This window comes from Vicia villosa, linkage group LG6 (assembly GCF_029867415.1).
Source record: "Vicia villosa cultivar HV-30 ecotype Madison, WI linkage group LG6, Vvil1.0, whole genome shotgun sequence".
NCBI lineage: Eukaryota > Viridiplantae > Streptophyta > Magnoliopsida > Fabales > Fabaceae > Vicia > Vicia villosa.
Genome location: NC_081185.1, coordinates 127,141,297 through 127,162,740, shown reverse-complemented (window position 1 = coordinate 127,162,740; position 21,444 = coordinate 127,141,297). Strand labels below are relative to the sequence as shown.

Genomic DNA, 21,444 nt, shown 5'->3' with positions numbered 1-21,444 from the left:
TTCCCTGAACGCCTCAAAGATCATGGAGGTGAGGATAATGGCAATGCAGCCATTGTTCAAGATGATTTCGAATCATCTGATGTTCTTGTGGTTTCAAGCAGTGACTCGACAAGAGAGTGGATAATGGATTCAGGTTGCACTTGGCACATGACTCCAAACAAAGACTTGTTCGAGGAATTATGTGATCAAGATGGTGGATCAGTATTGCTGGGAAACAACAAGGCTTGCAAAATTGCAGGTGTTGGATCTGTGAGATTCAAGCTCCATGAAGAGTCAATAAGGTTGTTGACTGAAGTCAGGTATGTTCCTGACTTGAAGAGAAATCTGCTTTCTCTTGGTGAATTCGACACAAAAGGATATGTTTTACAAGGAGAGAAAAGTATCATAAGAGTCATGAAGGGGTCAAAGGAAGTCTTGAGAGGCGTGAAGAAACAAGGCTTGTATACCCTTGAGGCTGAAGTTGTAAGTGGTTCGACAAATGATGCATCCACGAAACCTTTGTCGAAGACAGAAATCTGGCACATGAGATTGGGCCATTTTCTCATGTCAGTGAAAGGGGTCTGATCGAATTAGGGAAACAAAATCTGCCTGGTGGAGACAAAGTCGAAAAGCTGAAGTTTTGTGAACCCTGTGTATTTGGAAAATCTTGCAGAGTGAAGTTCAACAAAGGCAAACAAAGAACACATGGATCCCTTGATTACATCCATGCTGATCTTTGGGGGCCTGCAAGGTGTCCATCACATTTAAGAGCAAGGTATTTTCTATCCATAGTTGATGATTATTCCAGGAAGTTATGGGTATTCATCCAGAAGACTAAGGATGAAACTTTTGAGAATTTCAAAAGTTGGAAGACTCTGGTCGAAAATCAGAATGGCAGAAAGGTCAAGAGGTTGAGAACCGACAAAGGCCTTGAATTTTGCAATGAGGCGTTCGACAGTTTTTGTGCGGCCTCTGGTATTGCAAGGCACAAAACTACTGCAGGTACTCCACGTCAAAATGGTTTGGCTGAAAGGTTTAATCGAACTATTTTGGAGAGAGAGTCAGATGCATGTTGACTAGTGCTAAACTAAAGAAGGTGTTCTGGGATGAGGCTGTTTCGACAGCAACGTATCTGATAAACAGATGTCCTTCGACAGCGTTAGATATGAAGACACCTGAAGAAGTTTGGTCGGAACATCCACCAGATCTCGACAAACTGAGAGTATTTGGCTGCGTAGCCTATGCTTACATTAGACAAGACAAGGTCGAACCTAGAGCTCTGAAATGCATGTTCATGGGATACCCTGAAGGAGTAAAAGCTTATAGGATATGGTGCCAAGAGCCAGGTCACAGGAGGTGTATCACCAGTCGAGATGTAGTTTTCAATGAAGCTGAAATGGCTTTCAAGAAAACCGATGATGATGATGATGATGATGATGGTCGAAGTGCAGAAGAGCTGGAACATGTAGAGATTCCTGTTGAGGTGGAGCATGTTGATGCTGAATTGCATATCTCTGATGAAGTCGAAGAAGAAGCAGAAGATGCTGAGGATGAGGAAATTGTCGATGACTAACTATTGTCGAGAGATAGGTCGAGAAGAGTCATCAAAGCACCTCTGAGACTTGGGTATGCAGATCTTATAGCTTATGCCTTAATCTCTACAAGTGAGGTTCTAGACGAAGAACCTAGAGACTATAAGGAAGTTATGAGGAGTCGAGATAAGACTGAATAGCTGAAGGCCATGGATGATGAGATGAAATATCTTCATGATAATCACACTTGGGAACTGATCAAGAAACTTGTTGGGGCAAGGTTAGTCAACTGTAAATGGATTTTCAAAGTTAAGGAAGGAATCGAAGGAGTGACGTCGAAAAGATACAAGGCAAAGTTAGTTGCAAGGGGTTTCACTCAGAAAGAAGGTGTCGACTTCAATGATGTGTTTTCTCCTGTTGTGAAGCATAGGTCCATTAGAATGTTGCTTGCCATGATGGCACAGTTCGATCTTGAATTGAAACAGATGGATGTGAAGACTGCGTTTTTGTATGGTGATCTAGATGAAACGATCCTGATGAGGCAACCTGAAGGGTATGTCGAAAAGGGGAAGGAAGATTATGTGTGCAAGCTAAAGAGATATTTGTATGGGCTGAAACACTCTCCTCGATAGTGGAATAGGAGATCTGACAAGTTCATGGCACGCATAAGTTTCATTAGAAGTCAGTTCGACCACTGCGTTTACTTCAGATTTCGACCTGTAATTCATTTGTTATTTTGTTGCTTTATATGGATGATATTCTCATAGCAAGCAACAATGTTGAAGATGTGATTAGGGTGAAGGTTGAACTTAATAAGGAGTTCGATATGAAGGATCTGGGAACTGCTTCCAGGATTATTGGAATCGACATTCGAAGAGATAGAAAGAAGTCGAAGTTATGCTTATCTCAAGAGGCATATCTACGAAAGATTCTCGAAAAGTTTGGTATGTCAAATTCGAATCCAATTGTGACTCCAACAAACCCTCAGTTCAAGCTGAGTATAAATCAGTGTCTTAGTACTGATGTCGAAAGAGCCTATATGAATAGAATCCCATATGCTAATATAGTTGGTTCTTTGATGTATGCTATGGTCTGTACTAGACCCGACATAGCATACGCAGTAAGTCTTGTAAGCAGGTACATGGCGAATCCTGGAAAGGCTCACTAACAAGCATTAAAGTGGATTTTAAGGTACATAAATGGGTCTCTAAACAGAGTCCTAATTTATGGTGGAGCCTTGGGTGAAGATAGTAAAGCAGTAATCGAAGGATATGTCGACTCTGATTATGTAGGTTGTATGGATTCCAGAAAATCTATTTCTGGATATGTTTTCACTATGTTTGGCACTGCAATTAGTTAGAAAGCAACACTTCAGAAGGTTGTTGCTCTATCAACCATTGAAGCGGAGTATATTGCTTTAACTGAAGCTGTGAAAGAAGTATTGTGGCTTGAAGGTATCACTGTTAAATGTGATAGTCAAAGTACAATACACCTGTCGAAGAACTCAGCACATCATGAGCGAACTAAGCACATCGATTTGAGGTTGCATTTCGTCAGAGGAATAATCGAGCGTGAAGAAGTCCAAGTGATGAAGGTTTCGACTGAAGACAATGCTGCTGATATGATACCAAATCATTGTCGAGTTGCAAGTTTTTCCACTTTATGCAGTTGATAAAGCTGCATGAAGAAAGCTAGTTGTTCCCTTGATGTTGTAGAGTTAGATCCAAGGTGGAGATTTGTGAGATATTGGATTGAACTCTAGTATGGTCGAAGGGTAGCTTCTTGGTTCGACAGGATTAAGCATGAAGTCGAAGATTGTTCACATGTTTGTGTCGAAGATGTTAGGGTTGTTAGCATGTTAAATTAGGTTTTAGTGTTTAAACCCTAATTTGTTAAGTTAGCTTGTTTATTAAGTTGGCTTGTGTAATGGATCTTGTGGAAAAAGCCCATTAGTTAGTATGTTAGGTTTTATTATAAATAGCATACTAGTCTCTAATATTGTTTTAAGAGAAAGTAAAAGAATAGTAGTTATAATCAATTCTTGTGTTCTTCTTATCTTCCCTAATTCCTATTATATTTTGTTCTTGACATCGTTTTTCACAACAACTATCAAACCAACCCGAAAAATAATGGGTTTGCCAAAACCGGTCCACCGGTGTAGCAGTCCAAGTACACGCCTAGTTACATGTTGAAACCAGAATTAATTGGTGAAAAAAAAAAACAAGCTTACTGCGGTGGACTTGAGCTTCTCATGCGGTGGAGAGGCGATTATCTCTTTATTTTGTGAATGAACTACTGTCCGGTGATTTACACATGAGAGGAAAACAAAATTTCTACTAATGTTTAAATCATTAGAATGCATTTTACTGTCACATGTAAATAAAGAAGAGAAAAGAAGAAATATGAAAAATTTAGATGGCATAAATTTGAATGGTGAGAGATTCATGTATTTTGGACTCAAATCCTATTTCAAAATTCCTACTCATTATGAACTGAAACTATCAATTAGACTTAATTTTATATATCAAGTTAAAAATTGCGAGCAAAAAGATCATCCAAATACATAAATCAAAATGGAGGAATTGTCCTAAAAGTCTTGTAAAGGTCTTGTAGATCTTGTCATGACTTTCTAATTCAGTTTTGGCCTCTAAGATATTAGATTCAGCACTTTTCATCTTCATTTTATCATCAGCAAGGCGATATATAATTGATTTAACTTCTTTATTGAAAGATGTGATTTTATCTCTCTCCTGATCTTGGATCTCAACCATTTTAACCCTGTCACCTTGTAAATTTTCAAGTTTCCCTTTAAGATCAGCAATTTCAGCATCTAGAGATTTGAGTTCTGTTTGGTTTTTGGAGAAGGATGCTATTGAAGTCAGTATTTTCTGTCTTATCTTATTCAATTCTTTGTTATCTTCATCAGTGCACTTTATAGCTGTGACTGGCCCTTTTTTCAAATCTTCAAGTTTGTCAAACACACTCACAATATTATTGAGAAGGCTAACAATAACATCCACATGTTCTAATTGCCAAGAGGAGAACGCATCTGCATTGGCATCACTTCTTTCCTTGACGGCGTTGAAGTTGAAGTTAACTTTTTGAGTGAACCCTTTAAACTTTTCAACCAAGCCTTCTTTAAAGGCAATATCCCTCAATTCCTGAAGAAATCGCTGAGAGAGGTTGTGATCCAGTTCCCTTGATTGTTTAGAATGCTGAGATTGTAGTGAAATGGAAATCTCTTCCGATAAAACTTTGTCGATTACATCAATGACATCAACCTTTATCAAAGCATCAATTTCTTCCAAGTCTCCGATGATGATTTTTGAATTGTTGCGTTTGCTGGAATTTTCATCGGTAGTAGTCTTTATGTCCACTTCTGACTGGTGTGCTGCAGCATTTCTGTCAACAAACGCTTCTTCAGCTCTATTGATTTTTGATCTTCCGATTCTTTGGCTGAAGGAAGAAAAAGGAAGCTGGACAAGGAAAAAAGTGTTCAGTTCAAGTTAAGCCTAGAAAATAGACGACAAAGGTAATATTCATTATTGAATCACATAATATGAAACTGATTGCCTTTAATTAAACATCAAAAAGAAAATACCTTACTATTGTGCACATATTTGAAGTAAGAAGGCACGTCAGGAATGGAAAAATGTTTCTCATTATCCACGGCCGAAGATTTTTGAAAGCATATAATATCACCATTAACTAGCTGCATTCAGGTATAAACAAATCAATAAGAAACCAATGATAAAGAAAGTGTGCATCAACTGAGAATTTGTTATATATACCTGGCTTTCATTAAATGTGATGTGTACATCAACAGGTTCACATATCACATTTGGTTCAGACCTGATTTCCTGCACAACATTAGGCAAAAATAAATTAGAAATGCAAAAGATTTGGAACCAGAACACACACCTTTCGAAAAGGCTATTATTCTATTGCTAAGTCATAAGCAATAATGATCAAGTAAGTTTCATAGAAAGATTAACATAAGTTGTGAAACTATAACAACTTGAAAGGATGAACTACAAACCTCATAAAGTTCAATCTCTTGATCAGGGTCAAAACCAGCCATTTCATTTAATCTTGCTAAAATGTTCGACGGCTTATCCTTACAGTTCACAAAGAGCCTTCCAACATAACTGCAATCACATGAAATATATTTTAAGTCAACTAAGATTCATCTTTTACACTAACCTGAGTTAAATCACACAAGAAATAATTCAGTACCGTAGAGTCTCTCTTTCAGGATCATATAACTTGAAGAAAAGTAATATATCATCCTTTTTCAGGTTAACAAGTGCAATGGGACATAAATCCTATATAATGATGGGGTATGTTAGCACAGTCCTATGCTTGAATTTCATGTTATCAAAATAGTAAAAAACTTCGGTATATAAATTTTACCAGCCCACGCTTCACTTCCAGAAACAATATTAATTCTGCTTTGTTTTTCACATTAAATTGTTCAATCTGCAATTGGAAATCAAAATGAAAAGAAAAAAAAAACATCAAAATGTCACAAACACACTCAAGATAAAAAATAATTGAGAGAAAAGCTTCAAGATATCCTATGAATTTACAGATCCTGATTCCTCGATGTGTGTCATTGGCCGAAATGGACGAAATGTCAGGTTTGGCCGCTGTTTAAATATCCAAAAGCGCTGGAATTGAGCTGGTATGTCATACACAGTAGCTAGTTTTTTCTACATATTAACAATAAAACAGGAAAGTCAAACTATATATTACAAAATATTGAATTAAAAGCATAAAAACCAGGAAGATTCATATGATATCGTGATTTTTATATTTAAACAAAGATTGTGTGTACTATACAAAAAATTAAATAATAGTGTAGTTGATGAAGATGGTGATGATGATACCTTGAAGTCATTAAAGGTTATAAACTTTGAAGCATACAAACTTTTAACCTTGTCAAGGGCTACAAGATCAAAACATATATCCTTTCCAATCTGTTTTTCTATGTCTTCATCTCGCACCACCTAAGAAGTATTATATTTTTATGGGTATATATATAAATATGAATACAATATAAGACACAAACCATGGTTTTAAATTGCGATATTGCTGATGCAGTAGCATCGCATCTGCATCGGGCGGCAATGGCGGTGTGATTAGTAATCACGTGCCAAACAACACTAGAATTCACATCAAACACCTTCATCCATGTTTCTTTACATATTTTCATGATAACCAACCGCAATGGCCGCACCACAACCGCAACTTAAAACCATAACACAAACAAAACAAATTTCTAGGAAAGCAAGCTTAGAACACCTTTATAGTAATAGAAATTTCTAGGAAACCAAAGCGGTAATTCTCTGTCATTTCTTTTTTTTTTTTTTGGTGTTCTTTCTTCAACCTTTCTGCATAAACCCGTTAGTACAGTAGAAATTGAAAGTGAGTGATAAACAGTAATAATTTTTTTTGGAATTAGTGAATGTTCTCTTCAATTATGAATCGAGGTATTTAATACATGAGCAATTGGGCTTGGGTTAGAAAGGAAAAAGGTGGTTTCCACTATTCAATGATCAGGAACATGATAGTAGGGAAGACTTATTCCTTATTTGACTGATCTTACTTGGACACCTCATAGTCCACCTTTTATAAGTGAATGGATCACACGCAGGAAAATTATATGGGAAAATTATACCCTGTACCCCTACATTTATCCCAATACCCCTACAATTTTAAAAAAATCTCAATTTTGTCCTTATTAAATTTTTTATTTTTTATTTTTATTTTTTTTTTCAATTTTACTGAACCGGATATCCCAGGGGTGGGTGTTCCGGTTCCTTTTTTTTTTTCAATTTTACTGAACCGGATATCCCAGAGGTGGGTGTTCCGGTTCTTTTTTTTTTGCATTTTACTGAACCGAATATCCCAAAATTGGGTGTTCCGGTTCTTTTTTTTTTATAAGGTCCTTCAATTTCCGCTCTGTTAAACCATTCATTAACACACCTTCATTCAAAAACTTACTTGCAAAATCACCATTACCTTCAAGACACATGACAAATCTGCAAGACTGAACCGAGATGTTATCACTGAACCAAAGACTTCACGGCTAGTTTCCATTAACGTCATCAGCCACCTTTCACTCAACTCAGCAACAACATCACCGAAACAACTTCCCACTCAACTTCAGTTTCCATCAACACACATTTAACATCACAGTCGTAACAAATTTGCAACAAGCTTCATCAATCCCTTCATACTCAAATGTGATTGTTGTTTACACTTTATTATTGTTCGTTGTTGAATCGTTGACGTTTTAAACATTGTTGATTGATTTGCGAGTGAATATGCTTGAGTTTGTTTGTAAATCTTTTGTTGCTATTGTTCCGTGCGGTGAGCTTTGCTTCTGGAATTTAAAGAGTAGAATAGTGGTGAGAGATTGTATGTTTGATTCATGAGCTTGTTGTTGTTTTAGCAGGGAGTAAAACACAGAGAGGGTTCAAAAGGATGAGAGATTAGTCGAGAGAGATTGCAAAAAAAAAAAAACCGGAACACCCACCCCTGGAATATCTGGTTCAGTAAAATTGAAAAAAAAAAGGAACCGGAACACCCACCCTTGGGATATCCGGTTCAGTAAAATTGAAAAAAAAATAAAAAAGAAAAGTTAAAAATTTAATAAGGACAAAATTGTGATTTTTTTAAAATTGTAGGGGTATTGGGATAAATGTAGGGGTACGGGGTATAATTTTCCGGATATGGCGTTCAGACCCAACTTCAAGCGACCAAGGCGACTAGACTCGATCGTGTTACCCCAAGTCCAATCAGGTGGCCCAGTATAACATTGCGGTGCTTTGCTCCTTTTCTCATTCGAGGAGTAGTGATAGTTATCCCAAGTCACATGTGTGATCCAAACATTCTTCCATAATTGCAAAATAGAACAAATGTCCAATCGCAAAAGAATTAAGTATAGATGCAACATGGTTCAAGCATTCTACAGAATTTCCAAAATAGAGAAATCAGGCAATAGTGGCACAGTAGAGTGTTGGTATAAATTCAATTTTATCTTTATGCATTATTTTAATCATATTTTTAATCATATATGAAATTTCGTAACTGTGATTGAGGAGAAACCTGTAGAAAAAAAACTAATTTTAATTTCAAGGATGGAAAATGCTTATCGGTAATAAAGTGGAAAAACAAGTAAGAATAGATCTCAACCATCCATTATCACCACAACCCCTGATCCCTATTAAAAAGGAAGTTAAATTTAAATTAATTTAAAATTTACCACTAAAATAATGACACATATTCATTCTTGCATTTCTTCTTCAAATTGCTTCGTACTAAATAGCACTACTCTTCAAGGATATAGCTTTCATGAAGAATTCAAAGTTATAATGGGAATATAACATTACGAAAAATAGTGAGTAAAATTATGAAGTTGTTACAATATTTGATGATTAAAATTAAATTATTTCACTACTACAAAATAGACATTTCGTAACACAATATTACAACGCTAATCATGTTAATCGTGCGTGGTAATAACTCATTTTTGCACGCTTCTTTTTTTTTTCTTTTTTGAAAGACATTTCACTACGATCATAGTTAAAAACCATAGTGAAATGTACCGAGAGTTACAGGGTTCGAATCCCAGCTCCAACAATTTTTCATGTATCGTCACAAAATGGTATTGACCTTATATATCACCACGGTTCGTTTAGTCAACCATGATGTTAAGTTCAACCATTTCTTCACAGTTGGTCATACCAATCATGGTGAAAGGTCATGCGTATTTATATATACGCGAAATTATTCTAACTCAGTACATAACAATTATTTCTCTAAAAAGAAAAACCTATTATATTTTTCTCTTCTATCTTAAAATAAAACCCTAATTTATGCGGTCACTCATTTTTTCTCTCTCAAAACAAACCCACAAACTTATGCAACGATTTAGTCTTGTTCAAACCTATGGGTACCTTCAGGTTCGTCTTCACCAAACTTACCCATCAATTTTCAAACTCTTTTTATTTATTATTATTTAGGTTTCAATAGATTGTTTCATAATGTTTTGACTTGTTTATGTTTAAAGTGAACGCAACAAACTTGTGTTAGCGCTGCAAACTTATCGATTAACACATGCTTATTTATATATAAGGTGAAATTAGGTTAAGTAATGGAAAGACAATTAAAATAAAATTAAAAGTAATGACCATATTAACATGAAAAAATATTTGTTTTAATTCTTTCTAAAGGAAGAGTAAATCAAATTAAAATCTTTCAATGCTAATTGATTGGGACTAAAAGTTAAGCAAAAACTACCATTTTAATTTATGATATTTTGACTATTTGTGAAGAAAATAAAAAATGATATTTTTAAAAAAATTACTAAATAATAGAAAATGAAAAATTAATAATTAAATCCTAAAAAAATACTTTGGCCTCTTTTTTCTCTTTTTTTTAATAATAAAATCTAATACAATAAATAATTACAAAAATTAATAATAGCTAAAACAAAGTTAATTAGTAAAAATCTAAAAATAGTGAAAAAGTAATGACATAAAAATGCAAAAAGTATGGAAGGTGGGAATCAAACTCAGGATATCGTGCTCCTTTCTCCTTAAACTTAAGTCTTTGTCAATTATGCTAATTCATTTATTCAAAATAAAAATACACTTAAAAGCATATGAAAGGTTAAACAAATATTTGTTATATAAAAGTACAAATAATTTAAAGTAAACCATTGTATAATTTTAAATAAGCAAAATTTAATTAATGTTAAAATGTTAACATAAATAAATCTAAGATTTTGTAAAACCCAAAGATAATTTGATTGTTAGACGTAGGGCGGACAAATTTGAGGTATGACAGTATGTCAAATCAATTATAAGGACGGATGAAAATGTGTTGAACAAGTTAATACTTTCGGGATGAGTCCAAAATATGTCACGAACAATAACATTGTCCTCACAAGCTCTATACCTTGAAATGTATTGGTTATCACTCAAAAGTTTCAAAAGTTATTGCAATTCCGACCTCAGACCTATTTTCGCAATGTCCAGTCTATAACGTTCATTGTATACCTATTTGATATTTGAAACACTTTGTGGTCTTTTACGCTTCAAATCGGCAAGTATGTTTCTCGGCGCAACTTTGATTATCGATAAATCTGAAATAGAATCCTTCTCTTCGCGACTTAGCCGACACACAATTGGATGCCTCTGTAGCTTGGTTTCCAATGTGTGATTATGAAGTTCGCAAACGATGCTAAAACGTCACAAACCATCACCCTACAAGATACGTGCAACTTAAACGGACACTCATACTTTCTCGATCCAGTGTCATCATGTTTTAACTTCCGATTTGTTGGAACATATTTCCCACCCCTCTCGCATTTCATCACAACAAATTCTTGCCTTCTACTAGTGTCATTGTCAGACTTTGCTATCACAACGTCAAATCCAAGTTTACTAGCTTTAATTCGGATCCACTCAAGCAAATGTTGACGAGAAGTGAAAGTCATTTCATTTGTAAATTATGGTCGAACATCTACCGCAACGACAAGCGTTTTAACATCATCATTCACCTATTTTGACTTAGCATTTTTGTTGACCTCCTCCGGAACTTCTACCACATCTCTGACAATGTTGTCACGATGCACCATACCTAACATGTGCATAAAACATACTTTTTGTCAAAACTGTTTTTTTAATTCTATAACAAAGCTTAATTCGGATATGCACATCTGAAATAAGTTTGCTGGATTTTGGAAATGCATATCTGAAGTGACACAGTTTCTTCTTCCGCAAATCAGCACCAATGCAAGGAAATGAGAGATGGGATAAGAAAAGTTTACCTCAAATTGTAGCTTTTTATTCTCTCTTTGCTATGATCAACCACTTGAAACTTGATTTAGAGACGAAAAATTGATTGAAAATGGTTGAGGTTTTGAGAAGGTTTTGATTTAGAGTGGAAGAAAATGAATGAAATATATAGGAAGGGTTTTTTCAGATATGCATATCCGAAAAAACCTCTGACATTTTAAATTCAAAGTTTGAATAAAAAACGTTTAGAGAAGGGTGTTTTCGGATATGCATATCCGAAATATCTTAAAATGTGAAAATGGTGCCTTCGGATATGTATATCTGAAAAAACATTTGAAGAGCTTGAAACCTAAGGCAATTTGGAAAAGTTCTCTACGAGGGTGGTGCAGAATATCATCTGGGTTCAAAGTTTGTTCTATTAAATTTTTATTTGTACCGAAAATATTTTTTATTATTGATATTAATTATCTTACAATTTTTTCATCAGAAACAAATACGTGCAAGATCCGTATAGAGTTTTGAGAAAAGAGTTTCACAATATTTAATTTTGTCCAAAATAACAAGAAATTGAAGACTCAACATATGATAATCATGAACGATTAATGTAATATTCTACTCCCTCCGTTTTTTATTATAAGTCGTTTTGGACTTTTCACACAGATTAAAAAAAAAATAATTGTTGTATGAAAATGAGAAATTATGAAGGTTTTTACAAAATTATCCTTCATTAATGACATGTGAAAGATAAATTTATATAATTGAAAGAAGAGAGAATAATAAATATTTAAGGATATAATAGGAAAAATAACATTAATTATTCATTGGAATTTTAAAGCAACTTATATTAAAATAATTTTTTTTTCCAAAATGACTTATAATAAAAAACGGAGAGAGTAGGTAAATAGTGTAACGAGTTTTATTAAAAAAAATATAATATTATGGTAAACACTTTAACGAACCATCTTCTTCATTCTTTGGGTTTTTTTTATGTTTCTCCTTCAGATAAATAAAGTTTGATATGTTCTAAATTTTGTTTGAGAAATACAGAAGACCTGACTCGTTTAGTAGCTCAATCTTCAATACTCTCTTGTCCAAGTTCAATGGTTTTTCTTTAATATTCTAAAATCCAGCTTCCAATGTTAAATAAAGCGAAATGGCAATAAAGAAAATGAATTAGGAATGCCAAAAGTTGCTTCTATCCGAGAGCAATGAAGTCTATTTGAGAAGTTCAAAAGACATGTACATTTTACTACTTCTATCTCAGAGCAATGAAGTCTATAAAACAGAATCTACAAGAGTACAAAGGTCGTGTTCCAGGCGATAGATTCAAACACAGTAAATTGGAGAAGGTGCCTACCAATCCTTCCTCATTGTTTAGTTGCATTACCAGATAAAAACTCCATCTTATTTTATTTATTTATTAATAGCTTTTGAGTATTTCCATATCAGTGTTCATGTCAAAATCCTTCCGAGCTATTAAACTTTATCACTTACTTTCAATTTTTATTGTACTAACGGTTTTATGCAGGAAAGGTTGAAGAAAGAACACCGGAAATAAAACACAAAAATAAAGAAATGACAGAGACTCACGGTCACACTATTATAAAGGTTTTCTAAGCTTGCCTCCCTAGAAATTTGTTTTGTTTGTGTCTTTAGATTGTATTCATATTTATATACATCTTAGGTGGTGCGAGATGAAGACCTAGAAAAACAGATTGGAAAGGATATATGTTTTGATCTTGTGGCTCTTAATAAGGTGAAGAGTTACCTTGTTCCAAAGGTTACATCATTTAATCATTTCAAGGTATCATCATCACCATCTTCATCAGCGACACTATTATCTAATTACTTGTATGGCTTTATCCATCTTCAGTAGCATTAGAATGATACTTAACGCAACTTGATGCGTCCTACTGTCTTTTTGTTGCCCGACTTGTCAACAATCTTCCAAGTTTTAGTTCTCTGCAGCCAATACTTTAACCTAGTTATCACCATTAAAGGTTTATTGAATCAAGTTCATAATTTCGATTTAGTCAATAGTTGTGTGAAAACTATGATATGCTCAACTGAAGAATGTTTAGTACACACAAGCTATGATCAAGTATAATATTACTATCTCAGATTAATTTTCCTAGTTTTTATGCTTTTATTTCTGTATTTTATAATATATTGTTTGATTTTCCTGTTTTATTGTTATTATGTAGAAAAAGGTAGCTACTGTGTTTGACATACCAGTTCAATTCCAGCGGTTTTGGGTATTTTCACGGCGGCAAAACCAGACATATCGTCCCTCTCGGCCTTTGACATACATCGAGGAATCAGGATCTGTAAATTCATAGGATATCTTGAAACTTTTCTTTCTCGTTTATTTTTTATGCTGAGTGTGTTTGTGACATTTTATATCAGTTTAGTTGTATAATGATTGGCTTAGTTGGTTGCTTTAGATTTCACATTTTTGGCTCAGGCCAACCCTTAAGTATGCCTGTTTTAGATTTGTTTATTTTTACTTTCATTTTTGCCATTTTGACTAACTTCTTTTATATCTTCAAAATTTATAATGTATGTGCATCACTTACAACTAATTTTGTTTTTAGAAAGTTTTTTCGTTTGATATGAGGCACATCAATTTCTCAATGATTTTTATGTTTTTTGTTTTTTTTTTTTATTTTGATTTCAAATTGCAGATTGGACAATTGAAATTGGGAAAAGCAGCAGAATTAGTATTGTTTTTGGAAGTGGAGCGTGGGCTGGTAAAGATTATATCATGAAGTTTTTACTATTTTGATAACATGAAATTCAGGCATAGGACTGTGCTGACAAACCATGTTATTATATAGGATTTATATCCCATTGCACCTGTAAACCTGAAAAAGGATGATATATTACTTTTCTTCAAGTTGTATGATTCTGAAAAAGAGACACTAAGGTACAGAATATTTTCTTGCGTTATGTTAACTTAGGTTGGAGTAAAAGATGTATCTTAGTTGACTTGCAACATATTTCTTGTGATTGCAGTTATGTTGGAAGGCTCTTTGTAAACAGTATGGGAAAGCCGTTAGACATTTTAGCAAGCTTAAATGAATTGGCTGGTTTTGACCCTGATCAAGGGATTGAACTTTATGAGGTTGGTTATGTTTTATTATTTAATTCGTTATATTGTACAACTTATGGAATTTAAATTTGTTTGTTTATTCTTCCGAGTTGTTATAGCTTCACAACTTATGATAATCTTTCTAGAAACTTTATCTTTGTTGCATATGCGAGTGAAATTAATACTTCTGTGTTATTAATTTTATTGTGTAGGAGATTAAGTTTAAACCAAATGTGATGTGTGAACCTGTTGATAAGAGATTTACATTTAAAGAAAGCCAGGTATAATACATTCTCAGTTGATGCAGACTTTCTTTATCATTGGCTTCTTACTGATTTGATTATCCCCGAATGCAGTTAGAAAATGGTGATATTATATGCTTTCAAAAATCTTCGGCTGTGGATAATGAGAAGCATTTTTCCTTTCCTGACGTGCCTTCTTACTTCAATTATGTGCACAATAGTGAGGTATTTTCTTTTTCATGTTTAATTCAAAGCAATCGGTTTCATATTATGTGATTCAAAAATGAAAATTACCTTTGTTGTCTATTTCCTAGGCTTGACTTGAACTCAACATTTTTTACTTGTCCAGCTTCCTTTTTCTTCCATCAGCCAAAAAATCGGAAGATCAAAAATCATGGGGGAGCAAAACAAAATCATTAGAGCTGAAGAAGTGAGTGTTGATGAAAACACTGCAGCTCAATCGTCAGATGTGGACACAGAGACCACTAATGATGAAAATTCCACTAATGATGACACAGAGACCACTAATGATGAAAATTCCAACAACAGCAACAATTTAAAATTCATCGTAGACTCCAAAGAAGTTGATGCTTTGATAGAAGAAGATGTCATTGATGTAATCGACAAAGTTTTATCGAAAGAGATTAACATTTCACTGCCATCTCACCATTCTGTCCTACGACAAGAAGCAAGGAAACTGGATCACGACCTCCCTCAGCAACTTCTTCGGGAATTGAGGGATATTGCCTTTAAAGAAGACTTGGTTGAAAAATTTAAAGAAGGGTCCACTCCAAAAACTAACTTCAACTTCAATGATGTCAAGCAAAGAATGGAATCCAACGCAGATGCGTTCTCCTCTTGGCAATTAGAACATGCCAATGTTATTGTTAACCTTCTCAGTAACATTATGAGTGTGTTTGACAAACTTGAAAATTTGAAAAAAGAGCAAGACACAGCTAAAAAGTGCACCGATGAACATGGAGAAGAATTGAGGAGGAAAAGACAGAAAATACTGACTTCAAAAGCATCCTTCACCAACCACCAAAAAGAACTCAAATCTCTAGATGCTGAAATTGCTGATCTTAAAGGGAAACTTGAAAAATTACAAGGTGACAGGGTTAAAATGGTTGAGATCCAAGATCAAGAGAAAGATGACATCATATCTTTCAACAATGAAGTTAAATCAATTATATATCGCCTTGCTGATGATATAATGAAGTTGAAAAATGTTGAATGTAATATCTTGGAGGCCCAAACTGAATTAGAAAGTCATGAAAAGGTCTACAAGACCTTTAGGGCAATTCCTCCATTTTGATTTATGTACTAATTTCGTTCATCTTTTTGCCCACAATCTTTTTAGTTTTGTTGCAGCTTTAGCATACTAGCCTTCCATGATACATAAAGTCCTATTTGAACTTGCTATAAAACTAAGTCTTTACACTGATTTTTATATGAGAGAGTAACCCAAACTCGAGATTACCAGAAATGGATACAATTTCATATTGCTTGTATTGCAAGAGTCAAGCGCAAATCATTATAATAATCTTTACTAACACGTGTAAATTAAGTGCGTGTTTGTTTCCACGTCGAAAATGACTCTCAACGTGCGTCTTCTAAAAGCTAGGATTCCTAGCTTCTGTGTTTTCACGGCAGAGAACATTCTAGACGTATGTTTATCATTCCAAATGTGAATCCAAACACCCCTTAAGTAGAGCATAGAAGAAATATATGTAAATTTTAGATGGCATAAAATTGAATGGTGAGAGATTCATGTGTTTTGGTCACAATTCCTATTTTTAACTTGTTCATTTTAAAATCTGAATCAACCTTTTTGAAAATAGATCTTCTAATTCATGATTTAAATCTCAATTCTAAAACTATATTATAGGTTGAATTTCTTAGTGAACAATATCTTAGATGGCAAAGTTATTGAATTAATTGTACCATTTCTTAGTGAACAATATCTTCTTCTAGATTTCATCATGGTTATTGAAAACTTCATGATGCTATGAAATCTCTATTGAGCTTTGTTGCGCATCGTCTTCCGCATTTCATTGTAGTTTTTGACGTACACGATGGTGCGTGGAGCTAAAGTTGTCATCAATGCGGCGATAGCATTGCAGCACTGGTTGCTCTGGTCTAAGATCCCTTTCAACAACCAAGTAATGTGTACTACGTGCATCCTTTTGATGGTCCATTGTCTGTTTGAGTTACACCGATCCTAACTCATTCCAATTATCATGCATGGGCAAGATCCATGCGACATGCGCTTGGCGGCAAAAACAAGTTTTATTTTCTTGATGGTTCAATACCTATTTCACTGGAGTTTGATCCAAGCTTCAAACTTCAATACCTATTTTCACTAGAGTTTGATCCAAGCTTCATAACTTGGAATCGTTCAAGTTGAATTTGCATAATGGCACAGTGATTACAAAAGTTAGAACTGGACTGATAACAATATCCCCTTATTCATTTGTATTTTTCCCAAAAATTGTTAGGAAAATTGGCACGGACTACTTGATTGGAAAATTTCTCATAACTCTTTTTCAATGAAGTTGTTCCTGGAAGATTAAGGTGTTAATGTTTCTCCTACATGTTCTTACTGTGTTGAAAATTTAGAAACTATTTCCTATTGCTTACCGCTTTGCCCTCACAATGTGTCTATTTCGCGTGAGTATGGCTTTTCGAATATTCCTCCAAGATTTTTTGAAGTAGATATTTTGAACTTCTTAAATTCTATACAAAATTTGGTTACTGAAGTAGATAACATAGTTCCTTTAATTATGCGGAGTCTATGATATAGCAGAAATAAACTTGTTTACGATTGTTTTAGTTTTTTATAGCATCACATATCACAATAAGTGTTTGATAACTTAAATTCATCTCTTTACGTCTTCTAAAAAAAGTTTGTTGATAACATTGTGGCAATGATACTTGTATTCTAAATATTGATAGTAGTGCATTTACAAACATGAGACACACATGATATGGTGTTTAGTGCACAATTTGGAAGACCAATTCCAGTTTGGTTATTATGGTAGTTTGAGTTTGTCAATATTTTCAATTCCAAATGAAACAAAAACCTCAACAACAAAAAAAGACTAATACAACCCACAACATTAAAAAAAAATGTCCCCTCCACAACATTTATTTGACAGAGCAAAATGCAAGATTTCGACAATATCATCACAGTTTGGAACTAGAGATCATCTCCATATCCTCATAAAACAACTTCTTCAAAGCCTCTATATGTAAAGGTTGCAAACAAATAGTCACAACAAAGCCATCACCATTTGCATCATCAAGAACAAAAGCCTTACCAATTCCACCAGAGTCAACAATCCCAGTAACCAAACTATCAGGTTTCCCCCACCCAAAATCACTCTCATGAAACCCAAAATTAGTCCATCCAACAACATACAAATTCGGGTCACCACCCAATTGTCCATTTCTTCTAGCAAAGTTGTAAAACCTGTCCCTTAACAAACTCATATCTTTCTGATTTTCAACATAGTCAAGAGCAGATCTCACATACTCATCATTCATCTTCTCAATAGCTTCCCTCACTCTCCCAACCACGTAACGTAAAGGCTCGTGAACAACATCATCAAATGAACAAACATTTGTCACCGTTGGAAAAGTCGCATTCCCAAAATAATTCTTAGGAAGAGGTGGATTCAACCTGTTTCTACAGTTAACCAAAGTTGTTAACCTTGTTGGTTGGTTCCAATTTCCATCAAACCGCACTTTACAAACACATCTCCATAAGTAACCACAGATAACCTCAAAACTAGTATAACCTCGTACCTTGTTCTTGAGTTTGTTAACTTGGTTTTTTGTGAGTTTTAACGTGGTTGTTGCATATAGGTTATTAGTATTACTATTACACCTTTCCCAAAGGGGTGGTGGAGAAAACTCATGATGTTGAAAACGTGGTGGTAAATGAAGGATTTTGGAATCTAAGTGAGATGGATCTAGAAATGGGATCAAACTAGAATCTAAAATCTTTCCTTGAGCAAGTTTTGCCCATGAGGTAATGAAATTAACTAGGGAGAAACCATCAAGAACAGATCGACAAAGAGCAAGACCGAGAGTGTGGGACCCACAAGGGAACTTGGTGAGTTGAACAACCAACAAAGGAACATGTTCAAGTGGAACATCATAGTTAACTTTTGGGAGTAGTTTTTGGACAGCATGGTTGGAATCGAAACTAGTGGCGAATAAGTCGTTTAAAGTGAGATCAGAAGTGGCTTCTAAGAAGTGTGCACCTTTGTTGTTGCAAAGAAGTTGGAAGTGGTTTGTTTCTTTGATCAAGATTAATCGACCTGCGAAGGGATAGTAGTAAGAGAGTGTTTTGGAGAGAGAGGTAATGAGAATGTTTGTTGAAGGGTGAAGTTTGGTTTTGGTGAAGAGATAAAGCTGGGAACCGTGATTAGGGAGCTTGATTTGATCGCAGAGGGAAAGAGAGAGGGTGGTGGTTGGTGATTTTTCAGAAGATGTCACTGTGAATGAACGGTCGATGTTAATCATTTTGTTATCACTTTATTTTCAATTAAGGGTGAATTGGGTGAAAGCTTTGAATTGTGTGGTGTGGGTGTGGCCATCAAACTGTCACTTAGTGGATAAAAGTGGGGAACTCATACTATAGAGAAATGATATACCGACACATTTTTGATACATTAGGATTGTTAAAAAAAATTATGAATTGAACCGAAACACCGTATGGAACAGAACTGAAATGATAATTGAATGGTTATATTTGATTAGTGAATCAAATCATATTGTAGAAATAAGTTTAGAATCAAACCAAACAAAATTGTAACCGAATGGAATTGAAACTGAAAATAAGAAAAATTATAAAATCAAGTTTTAATTTTTGAGAAAAAAAAACTAGTTTAACAGTTCAGTTAGTAAATGGTTCGGTTTGGGAAAAAATAATTTCTAAGGATTCGGTATGGTTCTAAATTTCAAAATGGTATATCAAACTAATGATTATTGTTTGCTTCAGTTTATTTTTGAGTAAATTGAAACAGTTCGGTTTAGTTCGAGTAAATTTTAACTATGGTTTGATTCGATTCAATTTTGAGTAAATTGAAATAGTTCGGTTCAGTTCGAGTTAATTTTAATTATGGGTTGATTCGGTTCGGTTCAACTTTCTCATTAACCATACCATGAACGACCCTACATTTAGTGTATGCACGGTACCTAAATATTGTTTTCTATTGTAATTCACCTCGTTATTAAAGACATTTCGGTCATTTTCAAATGAGTTAGGTTTAACTCAAAGAGTTTTTTTCACTATTTCTTTTCAAGAAAAGATATACACAAGTGTTGTAATATGAGAAATGAGAAGGAAAAAGAGACCTATTTTGATTCTAGCATATTTCAGTTATAAATATGTATCTCTTTCATTCTAGTCAAAACAATTTTCAGAACTTTAGAATTGAAGACATAGAGAAAAGTTTGAGAATCGTTGTGGTAATCTTAAAGAGAGATAAAGATAAATTCCTTAGAGGTATTTTAAATTTGAGAAATCTTTGGAGGTATCTAAGGGGAGTTGAGAAACCGTTCTACACACTTTGTACTTGTGTGATTCATATATTGAGAGATTGAGAGATTGAGAAACACATGGAGGTTGAAAATAGAATTTGTTCCTGAGAATTTGATAATCTATTTTCGAATCACTCGTTTGTAATTTTTTGTAACCGTTCTTGGAAATTGTTTACTAGTATTTTTAATAAACAGGAGGGAGTTTGGTTCACTTACGAGATTAAACTCGAAAAATCCCGAGGACAATATGTGTAGAAAAGTACAATGAAAAATGTTTGTGATTGAAACTTAGATGTTTAAATATTGACGTAATCTCTGATTGAAACAATATAGAATTGTTTTGGAAGAAGAAAATAGACAAAAAAAACATAATAAATGTCATTAATAGCTAATGCTTCAATTTAAAGACTTAAGGAATTGAAAGAAAAGACGATGACTCATACATTTTCTCACAAACTGTTTCTTTCTGTGACTTGAAAGAAAAGACGTCGACTCATATATTTTCGACAATGTTCAAGATAGCCTGCACATGTCATAGTCATCATGACCAATTTTCACCAAACCGTTACGTCAAGGACATGTGTGTGTAGATTATCGTCATCACTCTTATTTCTTAAGACAATCATGAGCCATAAAATTAAATCATGTAAATAATCATTTAATTTAACTTTTTCCCAAAAATTTAATGCCAATTATCCCTTTCGAGATGTCACCTATCCAAATTCTTTAGAGGGAAACTCAAAAGTTTCCTCCCCGTGTCTATATATATGCCCCTTCCTCATTTATTTTTTCTTTTTGCTACATTCTTCTTCTTCAGAGCTCTAGAAACCCTTCAATCTTTTTGTAACTTTTGCTCTCTTTCCTCCAACAAGCTTCTTTTTCCACCTAGAATTTTTGAAAAACAACAATGGCTTTTGGTTCCCTCACAAAACGTCAACAACAAGTTCCTTCTGCTACCAAACTCGTGAAAGTGCAATCACGGTAAGATATGGTATCGCTCATGTAATTTGATGTTTTTGACAATTTGATATAGATATTCTTAGTAATTGCGTATTTATAATTTTATTACATTTTCGTGTGCTTGTACTTTATTTGTTTCGTACTTCATTTGTAATTACTTTGGCTATTATAATTTTATACCAATGAGAACCTTCCTTACTCAATTTAAGAGTGTTTGTCCCCTTGTTAGTATGTGTTTTTGGGCCTATATAGTTGCTACCATGTCATTTCATCATGTGTAG

General features: G+C 34.1%; 3 protein-coding genes across 3 annotated transcripts; 1 reads left to right on the top strand and 2 right to left on the bottom strand.

The window, feature by feature from the left end:
• Positions 1–3,885: 3,885 nt before the first annotated feature.
• LOC131612309 (uncharacterized) lies at positions 3,886–7,163 on the bottom strand. Its single transcript, XM_058884111.1, has 9 exons — positions 6,816–7,163; positions 6,401–6,520; positions 6,101–6,223; positions 5,925–5,990; positions 5,748–5,836; positions 5,551–5,659; positions 5,303–5,371; positions 5,113–5,223; positions 3,886–4,987 (listed from the first exon to the last, which is right to left on the bottom strand). The coding sequence occupies exons 1-9, from the start codon at positions 6,864–6,866 to the stop codon at positions 4,013–4,015; spliced, it is 1,713 nt and encodes a 570-aa protein (XP_058740094.1). The 5' UTR covers positions 6,867–7,163; the 3' UTR covers positions 3,886–4,012.
• Positions 7,164–12,588: 5,425 nt separating this feature from the next.
• LOC131614618 (uncharacterized) lies at positions 12,589–16,067 on the top strand. Its single transcript, XM_058886181.1, has 10 exons — positions 12,589–12,655; positions 12,849–12,928; positions 13,005–13,124; positions 13,525–13,647; positions 13,915–14,070; positions 14,158–14,246; positions 14,336–14,444; positions 14,624–14,692; positions 14,768–14,878; positions 15,003–16,067. The coding sequence occupies exons 1-10, from the start codon at positions 12,589–12,591 to the stop codon at positions 15,966–15,968; spliced, it is 1,890 nt and encodes a 629-aa protein (XP_058742164.1). The 3' UTR covers positions 15,969–16,067.
• A 1,468-nt stretch (positions 16,068–17,535) lies between these two features.
• On the bottom strand, positions 17,536–19,285 carry LOC131609939 (spermidine hydroxycinnamoyl transferase-like). Its single transcript, XM_058881774.1, has one exon. It carries the CDS (start codon positions 19,181–19,183, stop codon positions 17,840–17,842), a length of 1,344 nt encoding a protein of 447 aa, XP_058737757.1. The 5' UTR covers positions 19,184–19,285; the 3' UTR covers positions 17,536–17,839.
• Positions 19,286–21,444: the final 2,159 nt, after the last annotated feature.